A 23,394-nucleotide genomic window follows, 5' to 3' on the forward strand; every position below is an offset into this window, starting at 1 on the left:
GATTTCTTCAGATTTAGGAAAATGCAAAGACACTGAAGCACAAATTAGACTTAGACAGATTGGTTGAGTTCAATCACAATTCTTGTTCAAAAAGCTCTGTTTTCAGGAAAGTACAATACAGCGCTGGGCCCTTCAAGAGCGGAAAGTCTCCATTCAGAAAAGGCAAAGTCCAAGGTTGTTAGATCAGTTTTATATTCAGTAGCACATTGTGGGCCGGGATTGATGGGCGATGAGTCTTCGGGGTGGGGCAGGTTCGAAGGAGAGTCTGCTTCCATGGGAGTGGTGCTGGTTATGGGCGATTCGGTGTGTAGGTGGGGGGCTGTTGGTGTGTGTGTGTGGAGGGGGGCTGTTGTCTTCCCTCCCGTCTTTCGGCCATGGCGATCATCTTTGGCCGAGTCTTTCGGTAGCTCCTTCTGGCACCTGCTGGTTTTATCTTCACGTGACCTTCCTGTGAACATTCTTCTCCAATCTTGGACATACACTGTCGTACCTCATTCAACCGTATCTTTTCTTTGTTAGGCAAACTATTTCCCTCTGTGCAGAGCGTTCAGTAGTAATCGAAAACTGGCGTCTAGCATTAGTCAAAACATAAGATACAATCAAGTACTGAACGGTCAAGACGACTCTGGCCGTGTCCATGATTCAGAGAAAAAACATCAGGCATGCATTCCACAGTTCCTTAAGGGTCATTAAGCTATTTAGGCAATATATCAAAAGTCATTTGTTATTTCAAAGTCCTCAGAAATATATCAGATCATAAAGTTATAAAAACCTTTCTCATCACCACTTATCAAAAATGTCTAGTTATGTCTTCTTTATTGATTTGGTGTGTAGGTATAATTATATGCTTAAAATGTTTCTTTTATTTATTTATTTAATATGTGAATATACTTGTCTGCTTATGTACTTTATTCAATGAGGTTTGAGCATATCTGTTTTTGTAGCGAGGCAGGACTTTTTGTATTTCGACCTCATTCCTTCAATATCTTTCCCAAAGCCGTGGAAAAACCGAGAGAAATGCTTTCGCTGGTTAGAAGCTTGTAAACGGCAGGGATTTACAGTACATAATGTCACCAAAGACACATGTATATGCTCTCTGCATTTTGTCGGTGGAAATGGTCCAACATCTGAAAATCCCGATCCAATACCAGCGACTGCAACATCTGTGGAGGTAAGTTTATCGTTTGCTTTCTCAGTACAAAGCATGCTATTGCTAACCACAACACGTGTTTACCCATGGAAGCCACTGCTACTACAATGAAATTAAACACTTTTCTGTTTCCTTTTTGAAGAAATTGTGCATATCAAATAGCTTCATCTTACCCATGGAAGCCACTGCTACTACAATGAAATTAAACACTTTTCTGTTAACCTTTTGAAGAAATTGTGCATGTCAAATAGCTTCATCTTACCCATGGAAGCCACTGCTACTACAATGAAATTAAACACTTTCCTGTTAACCTTTTGAAGAAATTGTACATCTCAAGCAGCTTCATCTTACAGTGTTATTTTCTTTTACTGTAGTTATTTGTTACATGAGTTTTATTTTAGAATGTATCATTGTCTTCCAATGTTTTGCTAATAGATAAAGCGGATGGCACGCAAAAGGAAAGCACCAACCCAAAGAAATGTAGACACCCCTGATGCATCAATGAAAAAGAGGAGAAAGATGACCCCATGCAGCGCCGGCAGCCAAACGACAGGGGAAGACACAGCTGACCTTCAAACCAATGGTGACACAACCGCAGAGATGCTGCAACAACCCTTCTGGAGCTTTCATCAATGTCAGGTTGGTTGACATGTAATCGTGCATTCTTACTCCAAAAATGTGTACCTTTTGCTGGAAGGGTAAAATAGTTATGTTTTTTTCCCCCCATGTATTTTTCAGGTCTCACAGTCCCCCAAGTCCTGCAAAATCAGCACAGCAGCAATATGGTGGAAAAGAAGTCTCAACCTGTCACATCTGATGAACTGGTCGGGTTGAAACTGGAAAATAGGATTCTGAAAACTGAACTGTCAAAGTTAAAAATTGAAAATGTCAGGCTGAAACTGGAAAATAGGATTCTGAAAACTGAACTGTCAAAGTTAAAAATTGAAAAAGTCGCTACACCGAGGAAACACGTGTCTGTCGATGATTTCAAGCATGAGGAGAAAAAAAAATCAACTATACACTGGTTTGACCTGGCTTCAGTTCATGGCTATTTGGAATTTTCTTGGACACTCTAGAGATAATCTGGTATATCACAAATGCTGTCTCAAGTCAGATAACTCTCCAAGAAAAAGGCCTGGAGTGAAAAGAAAACTTTCTCCCATTCATGAACTATTTCTTACCTTAATCAGACTTAGAACTGGCTTACTTCATACTGATTTGGCATATAGATTTGGGATTTCTGTGAGTTTAGTCTCAAAAATAGTCACCACCTGAATTCAGTTTTTGTATCTTTAGTTTTCCACATTGAAGAAACCAATGTTCGCTACTCGAGAGAAAATAGCCTTCCTTCATCTTTTAGGAAATTCAAAGGTATAAGAACTATCACTGACTGTACTGAATTCTTTGTACAACAAGCCTCTAATTTTGAGAAACAGGGTAATCTTTATTCCTCATACAGATGTCATGCGAAATACAAAGCGTTGATTGACATTTCTCCCACTGGATCGGTTATGTTTGTGTCTGATGCTTATGAAGGTTCGATTTCTGATGTTGAAAGTGTTAAGCAAAGTGGTTTTCTTGATAATCTCGAAGCGGGGGATCTTATTCTTGCTGATCGGGGTTTCACAAGAAGGGAAATTCTGGCAGAAAAGGGGGTTCACCTGAACATTCCACCCTTTTTGAATGGGAGAAAAAAGCTTACATCAGAGGAAGAAATTTACACAAAACGGATTGCAAGAGTAAGAATACATGTAGAAAGATGCATCAAGAGAATAAAAAAAATTAGATTGCTCGGTAAAATAATTCCCCTGTCTCTGCAGCCACTTTTTTCGCAAATGTTTTTTGTTGCTGGCTGCTTGGTTAATTTTCAAGAACCACTTGTTACATAAATACTTGTAAATAAACTTGAACATTTAAACCCTGTAACAATTGCTCATTCACAAAATATTCACCACATTGGGAAAAAAAAACAGATACAACAGTTGAAATTCACAAGCTTGTTTGAGTTTCCAGTAGACAAGATTTTACTTTTACTTCAAAGTCAAAATTTTCTGATTTCTCGGAAGTCTCATTTCAACATATTCTGGGCAAAGATGGTTAAAGTGAAAGTCTTTCAGAACAGGCACGATTGCATCAAAAACACCTTGGTTGAACAAAATTTGTTTCACAATCATTCCTTTGGGACTCCAAATGACAAAATGGCACCATGCTCTCTGTAAAACCGCATGCTGGCATTTGTGCAAACAGAATGGATAGATCAGTATATTTTTTAAAATCACTAACAATCATAACAATTTCAAAGATGGATCGTATAGGTCATGTATATTCCCCCCTTGCATTAGCTGTGTCATTATAACAATAATATATATAATATTATTGATAGCATAATAACAAACAAGTTGTAACTTCCAAATGTTCTATTTTCATGAAAGTTGGCATCACGAGGTTAGTTTGGTTCGCTTGCAAGACCTCACGTGAGTGAGAGCTATCACCCAATAAATTTTACCCATCGACCAAAACGGCTTTCTTTCAGCTGAATTTAAGGTCTCTGCATGTCAGTGAATGTTTAAGTTGTTCCACACTATGTTTGTTGATTAATTCTCAGGAACGTTAGCAACATGAAGTTACCTAGCACGACCTAACCGGAGTGAGAGCGAGCACTATCACAAAATAAAGCTTACCTTTCGACCAAAACGGCTTTCTTCCCGCTGCCTTTGAGGCCTCTGCATGTCAGCCAACGTTTGAGTTGTTCCACACTATGTTTGGCAACAAAACCGTGTTGGAATTTTTCTCCTGGTACATCGTCCTCCTCCAAAATGATGCGTGCAGCTGCAGTGGCCATTACAATGTTTGTCCGAATGTTCACATCTGCTGAATATTTATGAGCAAACGTGACGTCATTTGAGATCAACCTTATAAACCATTTATTTTCTGTGGCCAGTAGGTGGTGCTACCACTACGATGAAAAATGAGTACGTAAATCTCTTCAGGCCTGGCCACCATAATAGCCACACCCTTTTCCAAAAAGCCATAATACTGTCATATTTTTAAAAAGCCATACAACCACTAAAATGTGCCTCTTGTAGCTCTGTTTCATTGCTGAATTTGGATTACAAATTAATTTCTAAAGTGCTAGCAAATAGGATAAGATCTAGTATGTCAGGACACTGTACCGTATAGACTTATCCACCATAATCTTCTTAATCAGCTATATCTGACTCCAGCAAAAGATCATAAAGGTAAGCCGAATCCTATCTGATACATACATGTTTCCAATGTGCTGCTGATATGGGTTCTTTCCTACACTATACCTTCGTGCGGAAAGGTGAGAGATTTCTGGATCGACTTGTGTGTTGCCTTGACTAAGATCCCTCAAATTTTATTGCCGATTGATTCAGAATTTTGCTTGCTGGGGAGCATCAATAAATTGGATGAAGACTCAACAAATTTCAATAAAACATTTTGGAAATAGCACTGGCTGTCGCCAGAAAGTGCATTGCTAATTCCCCTTTATCCTTAACTAGATAGTAATTAAAGATGAATAATTGGGTGCCTTTAGAAAAAGTAACATACATATGACCTTACCCTTATTAAAATTTGGCAATACTATTTCGATTTAGTGGATACCGTGACTGACCTCATTTTACTGTAAATATTGTGAATTTCTGAAAGTTTTTTTTTTAATGAATGAATGAAACACACTTTTTAGGAATTGGGTGGGTGGGGGAGTAATTCCTTTTTTGAAAAAAAAAAAGAATTTTCTTAAATTAAATTATTTTGATTTTTTAAAAATTATTTTCTTTGTTTGTTGGGAGTTTAATTCTATGAACTGAGAAATTAAAGTATTCAAAAGAAAAGCCACTATACACAAGAGAAACAAGTTTGTGCTGTTATATAGTCTCCTGTTCAGCAGAGGCTTCACGTTTGCTCCCATGTAATTCATTCATAATCGTCTTGTGTGTATATTGTAACAATATATTTACTCATATGTTCTTATTTATTTAAATAAATGTTTCTGCAAGTCAGTTTGACTTTAAAAAAATTACATAAGTGTCTAAAAATACAAAAATTATTTAAAAAACAATAAATTGTATAAAACTACAATACAGGTTCATAGGAGTCTTGTGTGGATGTTGTATGTATTTACTCTTGTGTATTTTCTTTATTCTCCTATTTATTTAAATAAAGAAATCATCCATCCATCCATTTTCTGAACCACTTAGTCCCCACGGGGGTCGCGGGCGTGCTGGAGCCTATCCCAGCCGTCATCGGGCAGTAGGCGGGGGACACCCTGAACTGGTTGCCAGCCAATCGCAGGGCACACAGAGACAGACAACCAATCGCACTCACACTCACACCTAGGGACAATTTGGAGTCTTCAATCAGCCTACCAAGCATGTTTTTGGAATGTGGGAGGAAACCGTAGTGCCCGGAGAAAACCCACGCGGGCCCGGAGAGAACATGCAAACTCCACACAGGGAGGGCCGAAGGTGGAATCGAACCCGCACCCTCCTAACTGTTAGGCGGACGTGCTACCCAGTGCGCCACCGAGCCGCCGGTGATAACTCTATCTAAAGCCAAATGAGAACTTCAAAAGAGATGACTACAAATACAAATGTCAAAGCTACATTTATTGATGGTTTGACCAGATTTGATCATTTATAATGACAACAGTTTGTGAATGTGTCACTGTACTTGGTAGGTAAGCTGTAATCTTTGGTAATGTGAGTTTATATCAGGCTGGGACTGTGTATGTGTGTTTTCAATGGGCAGAGAAGAGTAGTGTTCAGCAGGAAAAGTTGACAGGAGCAGCTCTTCCGAGGCATTGCCTGCAGATCAAGCACAAACAGTTTTCTTCTCTTTACAATACACACATACACAAAGAGCAACACTTTTTGTAGTAATGAACTTTTATGAATTCATCAAGAATGTTTTTCCTCACTCTGTCTCAACCCTGATAATAGATGATGGTGTGGGCAGGATTAAAAGTACATGAAAGTCAGTTTTGATTTCGTTTAATGTTCTACACTGATATAGTCAGTGTTCTGCCCTCAGAATTGTTTTGTTGATGTTAGAAAGGTAGGTGAACCAAACATAAGCCACTCAGGCAGATGTGAACAACTTTAAAACCACAAATTCTGCCTTTCATTTATATCTGAAGAGTCAGATAACATTGAACAAACTGTATGTAATACCTTAAATTTACATGAGTATAAAATTATTTTTGCCTCATAAACATTTTAAACGGGAGTTAATAGTAATGCAAAGTTGTCTGTTATTATTAAAACTTAAAACAAGTGAATTTTGCTCTTGTCATTTACAATATCTTTCAGAAAGTAATAGTTTGTGTCACGTCTACAGGTTCATACCATCAACAGTATTAACATGGCCACTTCGAAGCGTGCTTTAGTAATATTTACTTTTGACTCACAGCACCACGTGAATAATCGCTTTTGTGATGCCAGTTCAGCTTGGAGCTGATTCACTTTATCAGCACGGTCACTCCCTGTTAGCTTGTCGTATGTATTAGCATATTTAGTCTGATCGTGTCTCTTTAGGTTGAAATCCTTAAGCATGGCAACCGTCTCTTTACAAATTAGACAAACACAATTGCCTTGATTCTCAGTGAAGTATTGTAATTCCAATTTCTCTTGAAAGCGACGGCCCTCAATGTCAACTTTCCTCATTTTCTTTGCAGTCACCATGGCAGAAATCAGCGGAGAGGGGTGGTGCTGCCACCTTTTGGTAATAGGAGAAATTACAGTTTCAAGTTTCATGATTTTTTTTTTTTTTTAATCAGTTTGACAATGCAGGCGGCCCATAAATAATACATTATAAGACCGAAGCTGCGGGCCGTATGAAATCCGATTGGGGGCCGGGTTTGGCCCGCGGGCCGGACTTTGTAAGGAAACATACACAAGTGGTTATTTGTCGTTTGGAAGCGAATCAGAAATATATTTTGAAATGTACCGGAAAATGTGCGCATTTTCGTTAAAGTAACTTGACTACTAATGAGTTTGAGATGTTGGGACTACTTGCGCCATCCAGGCGAATGTTTCTCCTCTCCTTATGCTCACGGAAGCAATGGCTGCAAGTTATAATCATTTTGTTGGATAACTTTATTACTGTTTATAAGAAGAATACTGCAGAAGAAACTAAGTGTTTTTGTTGTTTCATTTGCAGTTTTACTCGTGTTTTACACTGGATGGTGTCATGTAACATGGGGGGTAGAGATGGTGCAAATGGTAGAATATGGATTGTTCACAGGAATAAATTGGCAGAGCTGAAATTCCAAATTTGTCCAAAAGATGGCGCCAGACCAAAACATGAGACCAAAAAAGGGGCCAGAATAAGCTAAGCAAGTTAAAATAGAAATAAAACAGGAACACGGTGTCAGAGTGTGAGTCACGCATGGACGCACAAATGTGATTTTTATTTTTTTGATTTCTTTGCTTGGCTAAAAATGTATTCTGTAACCGCTTAAAGCAATATTATTAGTCAATTCGATCAAGAGACCCGTCATTATGAGAATAGTGGCGTGACATAAATTGTTTGGAGAAGCACAAATGTGATTTTTATTTTTTTATTTCTTTGCTTGGCTAAAAATGTATTCTGTAACCGCTTAAAGCAATATTATTAGTCAATTCGATCAAGAGACCCGTCTCTATGAGAATAGTGGCGTGAGATAAATTGTTTAAGGAAATAGGTCAAAGGTTTGGATTTTTATTTCAGAGTTAATTGAAGCGTAACTTTAAAAAGTTATTTTCATGGAACAGGAAGAGAAGAAAAGGGGAAGTGAAAGGTTTTACCAGGGGCTAGCTGTGCATTTGGTGGAAAGTAATGCGTGGTCAGGGCGGAAACAGCTGCTGACAGCGACAGATGTGGGAAAAAAACTGGGCACTCATACCCTATAGTAGGCGTGGGAAAACTGACCAGTTCATTCTATAGGCGTGGGAAAACTGGGCAGTCTTACCCTATAGGGAAGGTATAGAAGAAAGAAAGGGGGGGGGGGGGACAGAGAAGTCTATAAAATGTCCTGCAGGGGCAGCTTCAGGGCTTTTTCCCCCAAAGAGCGCTCATACGTGAAGGAGCCCGAAGGAGTTTCAAGATTTTTTCCAGAGTCCCGAGATCTTTGTGTGAGACGCAGGATCGCTGGTCTGAAATTAACTTGGATTTACTCCAAAAAATTGGACTGGACAACTTTACAGGAGAAATAGGTGAGGGAAAACTACTTTTAGTTGGATTCAAGATGGCGGCGCGTGCACACGCAGCGGCCACTCTCTGTCCCGTCAGTACGGTGATTTGTTCGTCTAATGAGTGTTCGTCCGACAGTCTTGTGTGTTCGTCTCGTCCGTGCTACAAGTACAGCAGGCAGGTTCTGCTTGACATCGGCAGAAGTGGGTTTTGCGGCGTTCTGGACTTTGAAGCGTCGACATTAAAGGCGCTCGGACTGCTACGTCCTGAAACGTCGACCTCACCCGCTATTCCTCCCCCGGTTGGGAGCCGTCGGAAACGGTGTGCGAGGAGGCAGAAGAGGGGCAAGCGCGGAGGCGTCCGGGCCAGGCTGCCGGCCAACCCAGCGCGACCGGCGGTGCCCTCCATTCTTCTGGCGAATGTTCGATCGCTGGACAACAAAATGGATTACGTTCGCCTGCTGAGGTCTACGAACCGGACGGTGCGGAACTGCTGTGTGCTCGTGTTCACCGAGACCTGGTTGAGTGACACCATTCCGGACTCTGCAGTGCATCTGGAGCGGCTAGCGTGCTATCGGGCGGACCGTGCCATTGTACGAGGGGGAAAGTTGCGTGGAGGTGGAATATGCGTCTACATTCCGAGAAGAATGGTGCCGGGACTCTGTGGTGGTATGTAAGCACTGCTCGCCGCTTGTGGAGTTTGTGATCATTAAGTGCCGTCCTTTTTATCCGCCGAGGGAATTTACCGCGATTCTGCTAGTCGCGGTATACATCCCGCCTTCCAACATCGAAGGAGACAGGATCGCGGCGCTTGGTGAACTGTACCAGGCTGTCAGTGAACAGCAAACAGCGCACCCTGACGGTTTCACCATCTTCGCTGGAGACTTCAATCATGCCAACCTGAAGTCTGTTTTCCCGAGGCTTCACCAGCATGTTCCCTTTCCGACTACTCGGCGCAAAAGGGAGCTTTCAAAGCCACCCCCCTCCCCCATCTGGGGCTTTCTGACCATCTCACCGTTTTGCTTTTGCCCGCATACAGACAATTGGTAAAGGCATCCAGGCCGGTTCGGAGGCAGGTTCGAGTGTGGCCTGAGGGTGCCTCCGATGCACTTCGTGACTGCTTCGACACCACTGACTGGGACTTGTTTAAGCAGGCAGCCACCTACAACGATTGGACGGACATAGAGGAGTATACTGACTCTGTTACCTCTTACATCACGAAGTGCATCGATGATGTGACTTGCTCGAAATCCGTCATCACTCGCGCGAACTGGAAGCCGTGGCTGACGGGGGCTGTCCTCAGACTGTTGAGGGCCAGGGACAAGGCTTTTAGAGCGGGGGATGAGGCTGGCTTGAGGACAGCGAGGGCCGACCTGTCTCGAGGCATCAAAGAAGCGAAGAAGGCGTTCTCGTGCAAGGTCTCCACCCACTTCAAGGACAGCAAGGACGCACGTAGCCTTTGGCGGGGCATTTAGACCATCACGGACTACAAGCCCGCGCCGAGGAGCTGTGAGGGCGACGTCCGTCTGCTGAACGATCTGAACCGCTTCTTTGCTCGCTTCGACGCCCAGAACAGCACTTGCCCGCTGAAGTCCACTCCCCCCACACACGAGCAGCCCCTGCGCCTCTCTGCCGACGGTGTGAGGAGGGCGCTTGCCGCTATTGACACCCGTAAGGCGGCGGGCCCTGACAACATCCCGGGTCGAGCGCTGAAGGACTGTGCTGGGGAGCTGTCGGGTGTCTTCACGGACATCTTTAACGTTTCCCTGCAGCAGGCCATCGTCCCCTCGTGTTTCAAGGCTGCCACCATCGTTCCTGTGCCGAAGAAACCTGCACCGTCCTGCTTCAATGACTACCGCCCTGTGGCACTGACGCCCATCATCATGAAGTGCTTTGAGCGGCTGGTCATGGAGCACATCAAGTCCGTTCTCCCCCCCACCATTGACCCTTTCCAGTTTGCGTACCGTGCCAAGCGGTCCTCTGAGGATGCCATCTGCTCTGCCCTCTACTAGGCCCTCACCCACCTGGAGAGAAAGGACTCATATGTGAGGTTGCTGTTTGTGGACTTCAGCTCTGCCTTCAACACCATTGTGCCGCAGCGACTCATCTGCAAACTCGACGAGCTGGGTCTCAGTACCTCCCTCTGCAACTGGATACTGGACTTCCTCTGTCAGAGGCCTCAGGTGGTGCGTGTTGGCGACAAAATCTCCGCCAGGATCACGCTGAGCATGGGGGCCCCCCAGGGCTGTGTGCTCAGTCCATTGCTCTTCACCCTGCTGACGCATGACTGCACTGCGACCTACAGCGACAACCGCATAGTGAAGTTTGCTGACGACACGACTCTGGTGGGTCTCATCACGAAGGGCGACGAGACTCGGTACAGGTTGGAAGTTGACCTTCTGACCACGTGGTGCAGAGACAACAACCTCCTGCTGAACGTCAATAAGACCAAGGACATCATTGTTGACTTCCGGAAGGGTCACACAACACACCTGCCGCTGATCATCGACGGTGCTGTGGTGGAGAGGGTGAGCTGCACCAAGTTCCTGGGGGTGCACATCAGTGAGGACCTCTCCTGGTCCACAAACACCTCGTCACTGGCAAAGAAAGCTCAGCGCCGCCTGTACTTCCTGCGGAAGCTCAGGCGTGCATGTGCTCCTCAGGCAGTCCTGTCTACATTCTACCGTGGCACCATTGAGAGCATCCTCACCAGTTGCATCGCTGTCTGGGGTGGTAACTGCACTGAACAGAACTTGAAGGCCCTGCAGCGCATAGTGAATACGGCTGGTAAGATTATTGGTGCTTCCCTCCCCTCCCTGAAGGACATTTACACCTCCCATCTCGCCCGCAAGGCAACCTCGATTGCCAGAGATGTGAGTCACCCGGCTCACTCTTTGTTTGACCTTCTGCCCTCTGGGAAGAGGTACAGGAGCCTGCGCTCCCGCACCACCAGACTCGCCAACAGCTTCTTTCTCCAGGCTGTTAGGGCCCTGAACTCGCTACCCCCTTCTGCGTAGCGTGCGGCACTGTTGCGCTATTTTCGGGAATGTCTGCTGCACGCGCACTTGCTCCTTTTTTTTCTGCTCCTCTTATTTATTTATTTATTGTTGTGTTATTTATTCATTATTTATTCAGCACGCTTTTGTTATACTTGTTTACTTGTTTGTCTGTTGTGAGCCATGTCTTGTCACCGTGGGATAGGGGGGAATGAAATTTCGGTTTCTTTGTCTGTCTTTGGCATGTGGAGAAATTGACAATAAAGCTGACTTTGACTTTGACTTATGTATTTTAGCGAGAGTGGGGAATAGTCATCGGGCCGCCGGCTCCCTCGAGGCCAGCCTGTTTCTCTAATTTGGATTTTAAAAGTAAGATCGAATTGATCACTCGACTTTGCTTCCACCAAAAATAGCACACAGCTGGTATCTACCTTTTCCCTCTTTCATGAACTGTGTTTTGCAATCGAATTGTTCTGGGATTGAATGATTTTATTAACACGGGTATCAGTGAGTGAAATTGTTCGGTTTCTGGAGTAATTGAGATTTGTAATTCTATTCCATGTTTCTTCAATAAATGTGTTTTGTATATTACTTACTCCGTTGTGCGCGGATTTGTACTAAATATGCAATCGATGGTCTGGGGTTGATTTGACGATTTGATTAATGTGCGGGGTATTATGGTATAACATAGGACCGTAATAAATAAAAGTAACATAAGACAACTTTAGAGAATTGAATAACTTCCGTAGTTATTTGAGCCACGAGTGAATTTCGATCCGTTAGAAAGTCTGCTTCGTCTGAATAAATTAACGGAAGTGTTTAAATCGGATTATTGGTTTGGTGTAGAACGGAAAGTAATTTAAATATTTGAAGGGCGCAGGCCCGTTTCCCCTTTTGACGGGCCGCGTAAAAAGTAACTCCGAACAAGTTAGAGAATTAAATAACTTTCGTAGATATTTAAGGGAAGAGTGAATTTCGTTAAAAGTGAATTCGTTTGAAAATTTACTTCTTCTAAATAAAATAACGACGATGGTTAAAATAGATTATTAGAGTTGGTGGAGGATAAAAGTATTTCGATTGTCCGTCGGGCGCGGCCCAGTTCCTAAATTTGTCGGGCCGCGTCAAAAGTTAAACGGGACACGATCGAAAAATAGACTTGCCTTCCAAATTAATTACTGGGCAAATCTAAATAGAGCACGACATTTTTATTCGGTTTAAGAAAGTTGTTACTCTTTTTAAAGCAATCAAGTGGGGTGAAGCACTCCGACGGTTAAGTGCTAGATCTACGTATAAGAAGTTAGAATTAATAATACATAAATAATAAAGTGCATTAATTTTCTTCTTAAATGCTATTATTGTCACACTTTTATTAATTCGATTCTCTTTCGAATAAAGAAGTTGGTCGGCTCGCTGCATGAGCGACCAAGTGGAACGGACCCATATCAACATTTACTTCGGCAAAACTAGTGCTTGGGTGCGCTATACAAACGAATCCCTGAGGTCTTAACAAAGACATCTAAAAATATCCGTAACATAATAAGAACTTCAAACATTAGCGGGGAGCCATCAATACGATGCGGTCACTTCGAAGTCTTGCCTCGAATTAAGTTACTCGGCTCGAGCTTCGGGTGACTTGAGAGGGATTGGCGTCGTACAGAAATTAGGTTGACTCCGGTGGAGTTAATTTAACTCGGGTGGTTAGATTACGGACGAATTTCCGAACCCGGCTAAGACAAACCCGTTACCGGGAAGCCGGGGGCACCTTATTGGAAGAGGTGCGTTTGACAATGGAAATAAAGTAGTGGTTCTTAACCTTTTTCCTTGTTCGCACCACATTCAATTCACCAACCAGTTCTCGCACCCCTAACCCTAACCCTAAATAATGATTATAATAATAATTGGTTTACTTTACAGCTATAAGGCTTAATTAGCATTATCCCTAATGCCAATTAACACAATGACTTCTTGATTTCCAGAATTTTTCACTTTTTGCGGTTACCCGACCATTATCCCCGAAAAATTGTAAATTTCCCCCAGGGTATCCTCGCACCCAGTAGGAAGCATTCTCGCACCCCTAGGGGGTGTGAGCACCCCCGGTTAAGAACCACTGAAATAAAGGGAGCAAGATGCTCTAAATCCTGGCTCAAGTAATTTATACATGAGTTTGGCTTGCTGATGAACTGTGATAACGTACACGAAGTACACAAGTACATAACGCACAGTGTGTATGTGTATATTATATATATATATATACATACACACTGTGCGTTATGTACTTGTGTGTGTATATATATATATATATATATATATATATATATATACAGCTGAGTTTCTGCGGACGTGGCCCGAGTTGGAGGAAAGACTCGACCAGTGGATCGTCGAGGAAATAACAAGTGGGAGAAGCGTTTCGACAGTCACCATTCGACTAAAAGCAGTAACACTAGCAGAAGAAATGAAAATTGAACATTTCCAAGGAAGACCTCCTTGGAAATGTTCGAATTTCCTTGGACTTCCGTTTTGTGCTTTCGTTTCATGAAACTGTGCCATTTTTCCATCTGGACCAGGACTACGTTAGCGCAGCAACTTCCAGCGGTTTATAATGAAAAGCTAGCCATCTTCTGCTCCTACTGCAGCAAACACATCGCCGACAAACACATCTAGCCCAGCCACATCACTAACATGGGCAAGGTGCCGCTCACTTTCTACTTTTCCTATTGAAGATTGGAAAAATGTTAGTACTTTGTAATCAATACTTAAATAAAATACAACCAAACTCAGTTTTGCTCCCGCTCTATTTTTAAATACGCACAATTGTATGCTTGTGTGTGTGTTGTTGTAAGGCGGACATAGTAGAGAGCGCCATGAGAACGTTAAAGGGGGAAGTGTGGGCGTTGATTTGCAGTGCGCGCTGTGTGTGAGTTGTTGTGAGGTAGATGTAGAAGAGGACACCATGAGAATGTTAAAGGGGGAAGTGTGGGCGTGGATTATATATAAAACCCGTGCCTTATGATCAGGTGAGCCTTATGTGTGTGTTAAATACAGTAATGACACATAACTGAGACTGCGCCTTTTCACCCGAAGCGCCTAATGGTCGTGAAATTACGGTACATACATACCATACAGTGATCCCTCGTTTATCACGGGAGATGTGTTCCAGAGCCACCCGTGAAAACCCAAAATCCGCGAAGTAGAAACAGCATATAAATTATTTAGAAATTTAAACTGTTATGAAATTTCCAACAGTGTTTATTGTAGGCCTGTAGAGGGCATAGGTGTATTTTAAGTCAATTAAAAGTTTCCATCTCCCCAGCACTTAAATAGCCATCTGATGAGGATGCCAAACAAGTGAAGGGAGGCTCTGCCCATTCATTTGGCTCAGTCAGTGGAAAAACACTGGACAGTCAGTAACAAAACAAAGGACCATGACAGGATGTTACTTTCCACAGTCTGGGAATTATTAGGCCCTGCTGACTGATGGTTGCTTGTTCAGCAGCATCCAGCTGATGATGATATTTTACTGCCTGGGGATTATTGTGCGTGATAGAACAGTGACAAGGCATGGTGTGAGGTGGTACATTGTGATGTCTGGTTGTCTGTCTCAAAAGATCGAACCCAACCTCTGGGTTGGGAGAAGACCACTCTACCACTGAGCCACATTCCTTGTGGGATAAGGAAAATGGGAGTTTAAAACATTTACACCCTTTAAAACATAAATATACATACGATAATCCCTCGTTTATTGCGGATAATTGGTTACAGGACCACCCGCGATAGGTGAAAATCTGCGATGTAGAGAAAATATAGTTACAATATCCAAAAGAGACTTTTATGAACCTTTATTGTATTTTATTGTATTTTGAAACACTATATTGTAGTTTTAAATGTTTTTTTTCCATCCATCCATCCATCCATCTTCTTCCGCTTATCCGGGGTCGGGTCGCGGGGGCAGCAGCTTTAGGAGGGACTCCCAGACTCCCCTCTCCCCAGCCACTTCATCCAGCTCATCCTGGGGGATCCCAAGGCGTTCCCAGGCCAGCTGAGAGACATAGTCTCTCCAGCGCGTCCTGGGTCGTCCCCGGGGTCTCCTACCGGTGGGACATGCCCGGAACACCTCCCCAGGGAGGCGTCCAGGAGGCATCCTAATAAGATGCCCGAGCCACCTCATCTGGCTCCTCTCAACGTGGAGGAGTAGCGACTCTACTCCGAGTCTCTCCCGGATGACCGAGCTTCTCACCCTATCTCTAAGGGAGAGCCCGGACATCCTGCGGAGAAAACTCATTTCGGCCGCTTGTATCCGAGATCTCGTTCTTTCGGTCACGACCCATAGCTCGTGACCATAGGTGAGGGTAGGAGCGTAAATCGACCGGTAAATTGAGAGCTTTGCCTTTTGGCTCAGCTCTCTCTTCACCACAACGGACCGGTACAGGGTCCGCATTACTGCCGACGCTGCACCGATCCTCCTGTCGATCTCACGCTCCATCCTCCCCTCACTCGTGAACAAGATTCCAAGATACTTGAAGTCCTCCACTTGGGGCAGGATCTCATCCCCGATCCGGAGAGGGCATTCCACCCTTTTCCGATCGAGGACCATGGACTCGGATTTGGAGGTGCTGACCCTCATCCCGACCGCTTCACACTCGGCTGCGAACCGTTCCAGCGAGAGCTGGAGATCAGGGCCTGAAGAAGCCAACAGCACCACGTCATCTGCAAAAAGCAGAGACGCGATGCTGAGGTCCCCAAACCGGACCCCCTCAACGCCTCGGCTGCGCCTAGAAATTCTGTCCATAAAAATTATGAACAGAATCGGTGACAAAGGGCAGCCTTGGCGGAGTCCAACCCTCACTGGGAACGAATCCGACTTACTGCCGGAAATGCGGACCAGACTCTGGCATCGGTGATACAGGGACCGAACCGCCCTTATCAGTTGGCTCGGCACCCCGTACTCCCGAAGCACCCTCCACAGAACCTCCCGAGGGACACGGTCGAACGCCTTCTCCAAGTCCACAAAACACATGTGAACTGGTTGGGCGAACTCCCATGCACCCTCGAGGATCCTGCCGAGGGTGTAGAGCTGGTCCACTGTTCCACGGCCAGGACGAAAGCCACACTGCTCCTCCTGAATCCGAGGTTCGACCTCCCGACGGACCCTCCTCTCCAGCACCCCTGAATAGACCTTACCAGGGAGGCTGAGGAGTGTGATTCCCCTGTAATTGGAACACACCCTCCGGTACCCCTTCTTAAAGAGGGGAACCACCACCCCAGTCTGCCAATCCAGAGGCACTGTCCCCGATGTCCACGCAACGTTGTAGAGGCGTGTCAGCCATGACAGCCCCACAACATCCAGAGCCTTTAAGCACTCTGGGCGGATCTCATCCACCCCCGGGGCCTTGCCACCGAGGAGTTTTTTAACTACCTCAGTGACTTCGACCCCAGAGATTGGAGAATCCGCCTCAGAGTCTCCAGGCCCTGCTTCCTCAATGGAAGGCGTGTAAGTGGAATTGAGGAGGTCTTCGAAGTATTCTCCCCACCGACTCACGACGTCCCGAGTCGAGGTCAGCAGCACGCCATCCCCACTGTAAACAGTGTTGACGTTGCACTGCTTCCCCCTCCTGAGACGCCGGATGGTGGACCAGAATTTCCTCGAAGCCGTCCGAAAGTCATTCTCCATGGCCTCACCGAACTCCTCCCACGCCCGGGTTTTTGCCTCAGCAACCGCTGAAGCCGCGTTCCGCTTGGCCATCCGGTACCTGTCAGCTGCCTCCGGAGTCCCGCAGGCCAAAACGGCCCGATAGGACTCCTTCTTCAGCTTGACGGCATCCCTTACCGCCGGTGTCCACCAGCGGGTTCGGGGATTGCCGCCACGACAGGCACCAACGACCTTACGGCCACAGCTCCGGTCGGCCGCCTCAACAATGGAGGCGCGGAACATGGTCCACTCAGACTCAATGTCCCCCGCCTCCCCCGGGACGTGGGATAAGCTCTGCCGGAGGTGGGAGTTGAAGCTCTTCCTGACAGGAGATTCTGCCAGACGTTCCCAGCAGACCCTCACAGAGCGTTTGGGTCTGCCAGGTCGGACCGGCATCTTCCCCCACCATCGGAGCCAACCCACCACCAGGTGGTGATCAGTTGACAGCTCCGCCCCTCTCTTCACCCGAGTGTCCAAAACATGCGGCCGCAAATCCGATGACACGACTACAAAGTCGATCATCGAACCGCGGCCTAGGGTGTCCTGGTGCCAAGTGCACACATGGACACCCTTATGTTTGAACATGGTGTTCATTATTGAAAATCCGTGTCGAGCACAGAAGTCCAACAATAGAACACCGCTCGGGTTCAGATCAGGGGGGCCGTTCCTCCCAATCACGCCCTTCCAGGTCTCACTGTCATTGCCCACGTGAGCATTGAAGTCACCCAGTAGAACGATAGAGTCCCCAGAAGGAGCGCTTTCCAGCACTTCCTCCAGGGACCCCAAGAAGGGTGGGTACTCTGAGCTGCCGTTTGGTGCATAGACACAAACAACAGTCAGGACCCGTCCCCCCACCCGAAGGCGGAGGGAGGCTACCCTCTCGTTCACCCGGGTGAACCCCAATGTGCAGGCGCCCAGCCGGGGGGCAATAAGTATACCCACACCTGCTCGTCGCCTCTCACCGTGGGCAACTCCAGAGTGGAAGAGAGTCCAGCCCCTCTCGAGAGGGCTTGTACCGGAACCCAAACTGTGTGTGGAGGTTAGTCCGACTATATCTAGTCGGAATCTTTCTGCCTCGCACACCAGCTCGGGCTCCTTTCCAGCCAGAGAGGTGACATTCCATGTCCCAAGAGCCAGCTTCTGCAGCCGGGGATCAGACTGCCAAGGTCCCCGCCTTTGGCTGCCGCCCAGCTCACATTGCACCCGACCCCTTCGGCCCCTCCCACAGGTGGTGAGCCCATGGGAAGGGGGACCCACGTTTCCATTTCGGGCTATGCCCGGCCGGGCCCCATGGGCGAAGGCCCGGCCACCAGACGCTCGCCTTCGAGCCCCGCCTCCAGGCCTGGCTCCAGAGGGAGTCCCCGGTGACCCGCGTCCGGGCGAGGGAAAACTAAGTCCATTTATATCACTCATCATAAGGGGCTTGGGTGAGCCGTGCTTTGTCTGACCCCTCACCTAGGACCCGTTTGCCATGGGTGACCCTACCAGGGGCATGAAGCCCCCGACAACATGGCTCCTAGGATCATAGGGGCACGCAAACCCCTCCACCACGATAAGGTGACGACTCGCGGAGGGGTTTTTTTTTTCCATTACAAATAATGGAAAAAAAAATTAATCCGTTCCCCCCTCCAAAAAAAAAACGCCTTTTTTAAGCATTTTTTCAGTTGCGCATTTTTGTCCGATCACACAACTGCAGCGCACCGCCGAACGTGCAACCGTAGCGCGCCGCCAACCGCGCAACTGCACCACGCTGGTCGCATTATTGTGACAGAGTCGTCGCTGAAATTTAGAAAATATGTTTAAAGTCTTGATGTACTTTCCAAAATTTAAGTGGACCTCAGTGCGCAGAGAGTTTAATTTGGTCCGATTGCGCAACCGTAGCGCGCCGGGCGCTCACTGTCGCATTGCTTTAAGAGCGTCTTTGAGTTTTAGGATGGCGTTACTGCTCCCACTTGCTTTCTTTGGAGGCATGATTAGGGGTTAATACAATCCTCAAAGTAAAGAAAATACAATAACAAATGGAGTCAATCGGCATCCGGGCCGCGTGGTCGGGTTTTCTCAGGTCCATTAGGCTCATCTCGCGAGGTTTGAGCTCCAAATTTTGTTCGACAACCGAAGCAAAAAGATCTCGAATTTTTTGTTCGAATTATGAGTGTTCGAGAACCGGGATGTTCGAAAACCGAGGTTTGATTGTAGTTCACTTTTTTCACTGCACATAGCCGGTGCTCCCTCATTTGTAAGTCCAGTAAGGTTGTCCCTGGGCAGTTTCATGTCGGTTACACTTTGACATACGTTTTCAAAAATGTATTTTCCAGTCGTTGTACCGTGCATCGATTTAATGTCCATTACTTCCTGTTACGCGCAAATTGGAGTCCACTCCATGGATGAAGATGGCCAGTTGTGCAGTATCAGTCATGTCAGTACTTTCATCCACAGCAAGAGAGTAGGCAATAAAGTCTTTGCTTCTTTCACTCAACTGTACTCTTAAATCAGTGGCAATCTCATAAATTCGATCAGTAACCGTATTTCTACTCAGGCTTATATTTGGCAGCATCTGCTTTTTGTCTGGACATAAGACGTCGAACACTTTGATCATGCAGCTCTTCAGAAATTCTCCCTCCGTAAATGGACGGGCTGATTTGGCGATCTCCTCTGCCACAGTAAAACTTGTTTTCACAGCAGATTCACTTTGTGATTTTGCACAGGTAAAAAACGTCTGCTGGAATGTCAGATATTTCTTTAACTCTTCTGCTTTCTGTTTCTTCTGCTCTGCATCCATGTCTTTCAGGTTATCCTTAGGTTTTGTCTCAAAGTGCCATCTTAGATTACATTCCTTAATTTCAGCCACATTAGCTCCACGAATGGGACACATGGGTTTACCGGCAATGTCAGTAAACATATACTCAGCCTACCATCGGTTATAAAAGGCTCTGTTTTCAGAATCAACTTTTCTCTTCAGCATCGTGAGGGGTATCTTCGGCTAATGGCTATCTTCGTAACATCTTATAATAGCTAGAATTGATGCGGGAAGTGCGCAGCAAGGCAGCCGAAGCGTTGCATTATGGGATCTGTATTTCTGTGCAGCTGGATGTGGTGAGTTTGACACATGTGCCCTAAACTATGACGTTGAACAATGTTTGTTTTCAGGTCATTTGTCAGTTGTTTTGAGGCTCCTATGTTGCGACTTTTCAGAGAAGATGCAAAGAGGAGAACAACTGGCAACTGGCCACCTTAAATAACAGTAACTCAAGATGTTTTGCAAAGAACAATGGTTAAAATACCGTCAACCAGAATCCACACTCTCATTGGAAGCTATAGGAAGCATTTTAGAGGCTGTTATTTCTGCAAAAGAAGGACTTTTCTGTTGGGGTGCCCAAATTTATGCACCTACCTACTTTTGTTTAAGTAATGATTGCACACTGAGGTGAGTAGCCAGCATTTTTTTTTTTTTAATGAAAATTGTGTCTGTGATTTGTTTTTTATGACATTTTAGCCGTTGCGAGTTTCCAGGCATTTGAGAATTTATTTGTGTAATTTTGGCCGTTGCGAGTTTCCCAGCAGGTATGTATGGTTTTGACTTTCAGAATTTATTTGTGTAATTTTGGCTGTTGCGAGTTTCCCGGCATGTATGTATGGTTTTAACTTTGAGAATTTATTTGTGTAATTCTAGCCGTTGCGAGTTTCCCGGCATGTATGTATGGTTTTAACTTTTATTTTTTCCCTCTCTTTCTGTCTCTTTGTGTGTGCGTGGCGTCGATGCCTGAGATTGCCTGGGTGAATTGTTATGCTGAATAGTGTCGTCTGTGTGGCTGAATGGGTGTGACCTGTGCGAATTGAGTTGTACTGAAATGTTCACCTTAAGTGTGGTGAACTGATATTGTACTTTGATTGTGGGGGAGACAGTAGGGGGCCTGGTCTTGTATTGTCTTACCTGTGTTGGGGGAGGGCCGGTGGCAGGGCGTTGGCTCTGTTGCCTATATGTTTGTACATAATGTGTGTGTACTTCGTAAGTCAGTTTGTTGTCTTCCTTGTTGTCATAAGATGGCACCACGGATGGCCACCTCTGTGACTCGCTCTCTGCTACTTTGTGTTATTTTATGTGTTTTTTGCGTCTTCTGCTGCCCATCTCGGATCTCTTTTACCAGAGAAGAACTGTTAGACATCGCACAGTCTTCTCCTGGTACTTTCTCTCCGGTTTTCACTGATCCAGGCTGTTTGACGGAAATTTTAGCCGGAGTGGCGGCGCTCTTCAAGATAAAATGAAGACGGCGGTGTGGCAAGCGCGCTGGAGCCCTCATGAAGCTATGGCAGAGAGGGTTCCACGCTCCCCTCCCATCAATACATCTGGCGAATGTCCGCTCCCTGGTGAACAAGATGGACAAACTGCTGCTTCTCATTTCAAGGAACCCGGACGTTAGCAGATCCGCCGCCCTGTGCTCGTTGAAACGTGGCTCAACAGACGCACCCCCCACCACGCCATAGAGCTAACTAGGTTTCGGCTACTACGCGCCGATCGAAACACGGAGAACACGGGGAAAACAAAGGGAGGTGGTCTATGTTTCTATATTGATGAAGGTTGATGTACTGATGTCTTGAAAGAGTCTTGCAGCACTCTCCTACAAACACTTTTCATAAACTGCTGGCCGTTTTATTCACCACGTGAGTTCTCCTCTATCGTAATGGCGGCTGTTTACTTTCCACCACATGCACGTGCGATTGAAGCCATGCAGCTGCTGCCTGACTAGGTAAAAGACATGGAGAAAAAAAAAAACTACCAAACTCACTGATCATTATTTTGGGTGATTTTAACTAAGCGAACCTCACATACAAACTCCCCAAATACAGACACCACATAACGTGTCCCACCAGAAGGGCACAGACACTGGAGCACTGCTACTGCGTAATAAAGGACACATACCGCTCTGTGCCCTGTGCAGTGTTACGACTCTCGGACCACTGTCTAGTTCAGGTATGGGCAAACTACGGCCCGCGGGCCACATCGGGCCCACGGGACCGTTTAATCCGGCCCGCCAACCCTAAATAAATTGTATTATTAAACATTTTTTTTCTGTCATTTTGCCTGCAATGACTGTGTTTCCCCAGTAGATGGGGAACCACTCGCCTGCGCATTTACTACCGGAAGCCGTGTCAGAAAGCTCGGTGCACACTCACAAGTGCGTGTACGTACTCAGTAGTACGGAAATGGCGCACTCGTGCTCTATTTGTATCAGTGCCGAATTTAGAGTGTGGGTTGTGACGACAGCATTCTTGTAAGTTGCGCGCCGAGCTTTCGGATACAGTTTTACGCTAAAGCCACCCACAAACTTTCCCCTGGAATCCTTCCATTAAAATGAGTCGCCCAAGGAAAAGCAAGGTGGACACTGAGTGCCGAGTGTTTAAAAAGAGTGGCCAATATGGCTCGACGTACGCGACGTGACGCTCAGCCACATGAACATCAACATCAACCCGTCACAGATCTAGGTAAACGGACCAACACCTCGAATCTCTCCTAAGAATTGCCACAACAAATTTTACTCCAGACTATGACACACTAGCAAAAAAAGGGAGACCAACAACACTGTTCCCACTGAAAATGAAGGGGAGGCTTTCAAGTTTGTTGTGAAAAAATCCATTTTGAATATGATCTGTACAAATAGCAGGGATTGAAACTAGCGACTATTCTCATTTTCAAACAATGCAGGATGCTCAAGGACATTGATGCACCACCTGTTTGTGACTAATCTTAACCTGTAAAGTTCTTAAGGCTTACTTTAAGGAAGTGTTTCCCGTTTCCTCACCTCTGTTACCAGGTGTTTGTGAGTTAAAACTCTGCTCTGATTTTCAGATACCCCTCACCGTGTTGCCGTTTTGATTACTTTATTTGGATGTATGCTTTCACCGATTCTTCAAGATGATATATTTGGTCAGAATGTTTGCCGTTTGATGTGATCTCATAAGATAAACATATTTCGTTAATCTGACCTGCAGGCACTGAAGTGATGGAGACTGTTATTCATAATAACAGTGTCGTATTTTATGAGAATCACTGATAGCAGTTTTTTAGGGATTTTTTTTTAATGCTGTTAATAAATCCATTTGTTTTCAAAAAACGTTTTTTGAATATCCATGCTTTACAGCCTACTAAAGGCCAAAACCTTTTATGCAGGTCGTTTATTACTTCACACAAACACTACATACATCTGCTCCTGGTTCGGCCCCCCGGTCAAAATTTAGAACCCAATTCGGCCCACAAGTCAAAAAGTTTGCCCACCCCTGGTCTAGTTTATCTGATCCCAACCTACAGGCAGAAAAAAGAAGACCTCCAAGCCTGCTTTGACTGCACCGATTGGGGTGTTTTTGAAGCTGCAA

The 23,394-nt window shown here is 45.4% G+C and overlaps 1 protein-coding gene and 1 pseudogene across 2 annotated transcripts in view; one reads left to right on the forward strand and one right to left on the reverse strand.

Annotated features, from left to right (window-relative positions):
- The first annotated feature begins 1,115 nt into the window (after positions 1-1,115).
- LOC137840224 (uncharacterized) lies at positions 1,116-3,039 on the forward strand (annotated as a pseudogene).
- Positions 3,040-5,760: 2,721 nt separating this feature from the next.
- Positions 5,761-23,394, reverse strand: part of LOC125967792 (docking protein 4) — a 173,939-nt gene continuing 156,305 nt past the window's right edge. For both annotated transcript variants that reach the window (XM_049719168.2, XM_049719167.2), the window contains one exon: positions 5,761-5,979. In XM_049719168.2, coding sequence (XP_049575125.1) covers positions 5,837-5,979 — 143 coding nt within the window. In that variant the 3' untranslated portion in view covers positions 5,761-5,836. The remainder of the gene's footprint in view (positions 5,980-23,394) is intronic.

The sequence above is a fragment of the Syngnathus scovelli genome, chromosome 4 (assembly GCF_024217435.2).
Source record: "Syngnathus scovelli strain Florida chromosome 4, RoL_Ssco_1.2, whole genome shotgun sequence".
Lineage (NCBI taxonomy): Eukaryota > Metazoa > Chordata > Actinopteri > Syngnathiformes > Syngnathidae > Syngnathus > Syngnathus scovelli.